Source organism: Sinocyclocheilus anshuiensis, unplaced genomic scaffold, assembly GCF_001515605.1.
Source record: "Sinocyclocheilus anshuiensis isolate Anshui unplaced genomic scaffold, SAMN03320099.WGS_v1.1 scaffold1469, whole genome shotgun sequence".
Taxonomy (NCBI): Eukaryota; Metazoa; Chordata; class Actinopteri; order Cypriniformes; family Cyprinidae; genus Sinocyclocheilus; species Sinocyclocheilus anshuiensis.
Window position 1 is genome coordinate 521,119 of NW_015549669.1, and position 3,048 is coordinate 524,166.

General features: G+C 35.3%; 1 protein-coding gene across 1 annotated transcript in view; it reads left to right on the forward strand.

The window, feature by feature from the left end:
- LOC107660312 (glutamate receptor ionotropic, kainate 3-like) overlaps positions 1-1,836 on the forward strand; it is a 148,162-nt gene extending 146,326 nt beyond the window's left edge. Inside the window, exons 17-18 of the mRNA XM_016449590.1 lie at positions 1-122; positions 1,552-1,836. Of these exons, the coding sequence (XP_016305076.1) occupies positions 1-122; positions 1,552-1,752 (323 nt within the window). The 3' untranslated portion in view covers positions 1,753-1,836. The remainder of the gene's footprint in view (positions 123-1,551) is intronic.
- Positions 1,837-3,048: the final 1,212 nt, after the last annotated feature.

The window sequence follows — 3,048 nt, forward strand, 5'->3', positions numbered from 1 at the left end:
CCATGGGCATCCAGAATCTTGGCGGCATCTTCATTGTGTTGGCGTCTGGTCTGGTGCTGTCAGTGTTTGTGGCGATAGGAGAGTTCATCTACAAACTTCGAAAAAACGCAGAGCATGAACAGGTGAGATTAATTGGAAATTGACGTTATAATGTGATGCTTGGCTAAGAAAGAAAATAACAATTATTAGTGCCTTTTAGAATTTCATCCCCACAACTGTAATGCTCTTGCAACTATCTAGAACTAAACATCAAAACCAATCCTCCCAGAACCCTCCCACAATACCCTAGCAACTGCTAAAAACACCCTAGCAACCACCCAGAAGACCATAGTGCATGCCTAGCCAAGCCCTTGTATGGTTACACTTGTAGAGTCACAGATTTTAGACATTCTGAAATGAAGACGTTCTGCATGCTGACTAAAGCTGAGTGTTCATTCACACCTGATAACATCAGGATCTGTTATTTGAGAAAAGAGATGAATAACCGATCGAACATCAAATAGCATAGCAAGCAAATCGCAAATCACTTCCTTTTTATGTAGACACATTTCACAGATAAGATGCCAGCGCTGGAGGTTGACATTTAAACCGCTTTGATCATGTATTTGAGTGTAAAAGCACACTCAAAAATGGGAATGTTTTTATCACACATCTCACCTCAAAATGAATTATACTCCCTACTGAACTGGAACATTGTGCTATTTTTTTCCCCACATGTTGGAGGTTATTTTAAGGATTGTTTTTGGTCTCACTGATTTAGAAGCAGCTATAGCATATTTTTTTCCTTGTCAAAAATGAAGAAAGCAAAACACACTGAAGACTGAATTATGTAAAAGGTAACAAAAAAAACTATTGTTCTGGTCAAAATAAACTTTAATGTTTAAACTGTATAAAAGAACAACACATAGAATACAACATAAAACTTGTCTTGGACATACAGTTGACATACCTTTGTGAATCTTTTATATAATACTATTCAAACGTTTGGGGTCAGGTTTTTTTTTTTTTTTTTATTACTCAAAATTGTCAGTAAAAACACATTTCAAATAAATGCTATTCAGTAACTTTTTATTAATCAAAGTATCCTAAAAATATACCAGTTTCCATAAAAATATTCAGCAGCACTGTTTTCAACATACGATAATAATAATAATAATAATAATAATAATAATAAGTAATGTTTCTTGACCACTAAATCAGCATATTAGAATGATTTCTGAGGGATCATGTGACACTGAAGACTGAAGTAATGATGCTGAAAATTCAGCATTGCATCACATGAATAAATTATGTTTTAAAATATATTAAAATAAAAAATATCTATTTTAAATTGTAATAATATGTCACAATTTTATACTGCATTGTTGATCAAATAAATGCAGCCTTGGTGAGCATAAGACACTTCTTTAAAAAGCATCGCTAAAAAAAAAAAATTAATAAAAAAAAAAAAACATAAATGTAATATGCTGACATGAACTACTGGACGTGAATGTATTTACTTCCTCTTTTCTATTTGTCCTCCCCCCACCATGTCTCTTTTTTTCCATCAAGAGGACTTTCTGCCGTGCGGTGATGGAAGAGATCAAACTGTCGTTCACATGCGAGAGACGAGTGAAACAGAAGTTCCACCGCCAGCCGCCAGCCTTGGTGAAGACGGACGCAGTGATCAGCATGCACTCTTTCAACGACCATCACCTGCCAGGAAAGGACAACATGAGCTGCAACACCGCGATGACGTCCGTGTTTCCATGACTTGCCTGGGCGACGGCCACCTGAGGCACGTCCCCGGCGCCGTGCCGGAGAGCAGGGACTATGGCCCCGAGATGATTACGGCATTCACCATCAACCGCAGAGACATCCGACACCAAATGGCCAGTCAGAACGGTGGCGGTAGCAGCAAACCAGGTAGCTCCGTGAGGTCAATCTAACGGACAGTGTTGAAAAACAAAGGCAAAAAAAAAGAAAAAAAGCATTTTGTGTTTTTATGGTGAATTATGTATCGATCAGAATAACTTCATGTGACTCGATGTTTCTTTGGTGAAAGCTCATTGTATATGTTATTCAAATTATGTGTAATTTTAACATTCTCTTGCAAAGTAGGGTATATATTAGATGAACAGAAAATGACTGTATTTTGCTAAATATCGATGATTTTTACCTGTCTTTTTTTTCCTCAGCTCTTTTCTTCTTGATAATTTGTGCAATGCTGTATCGAGTGTGGTACATGCATATTGTAATATAGGATCTACTTTTGAGAAACTACTGAAATGGATTTAAAGAACAATAATTTAAAGCCCCGGTCCCCAATTCCCTCATATTCAGTTCCATTCATCAAAGAGTTGATAGGAAATCTGAGTGATATATGTGAGGCCTCCAGATATTCTGCAACATAATGTACTCATATCAGATGTATATAAATAAGACATATAACATACTATTCAGAGAAGAATATGATGACCAGTACCGTGTCATTTTTAGCATTTCCCATGAACACTCATCATGGATATTTGGCTTATTTAATCATTGTTTCCCTGATTTCTCCCACAGTGTTCAAAAGGCTCGATAGGTTCTGTAGAAATGTCTACATTGTCTGATCACTTTCTCCTTTCTCAAAAAAAAACATATTCTTCAATGAATATATATCATAGTGCAATTCTTGTTCACTAAATTGTTTCTTTGACAGGTTGTCTAAATACAATATTACAAAACAGACCCCTTAAATGACATAAAGGAAGTTATATCATATAATAATAAAGAAAACAAAAAAGGAATAGTTCACCAAAAATGAAACCTGTCATTATTTACTTCATGTTGTTCAAAACCTGTTTTCAGTGGAACACAAATGGAGAATGTTTACACAGCTTTTTCCACATCACATAACATAACATAACATAACATAACATAACATAACATAACATAACATAACATAACATAACATAACATTGCATAGCATAACATAACATAACACATTGTGTGAGGAACAGACTGAAATGTAATTTGTTTGGCTTTCAAATCTCACTCTCCATTCCACATATCAATTTACCATAA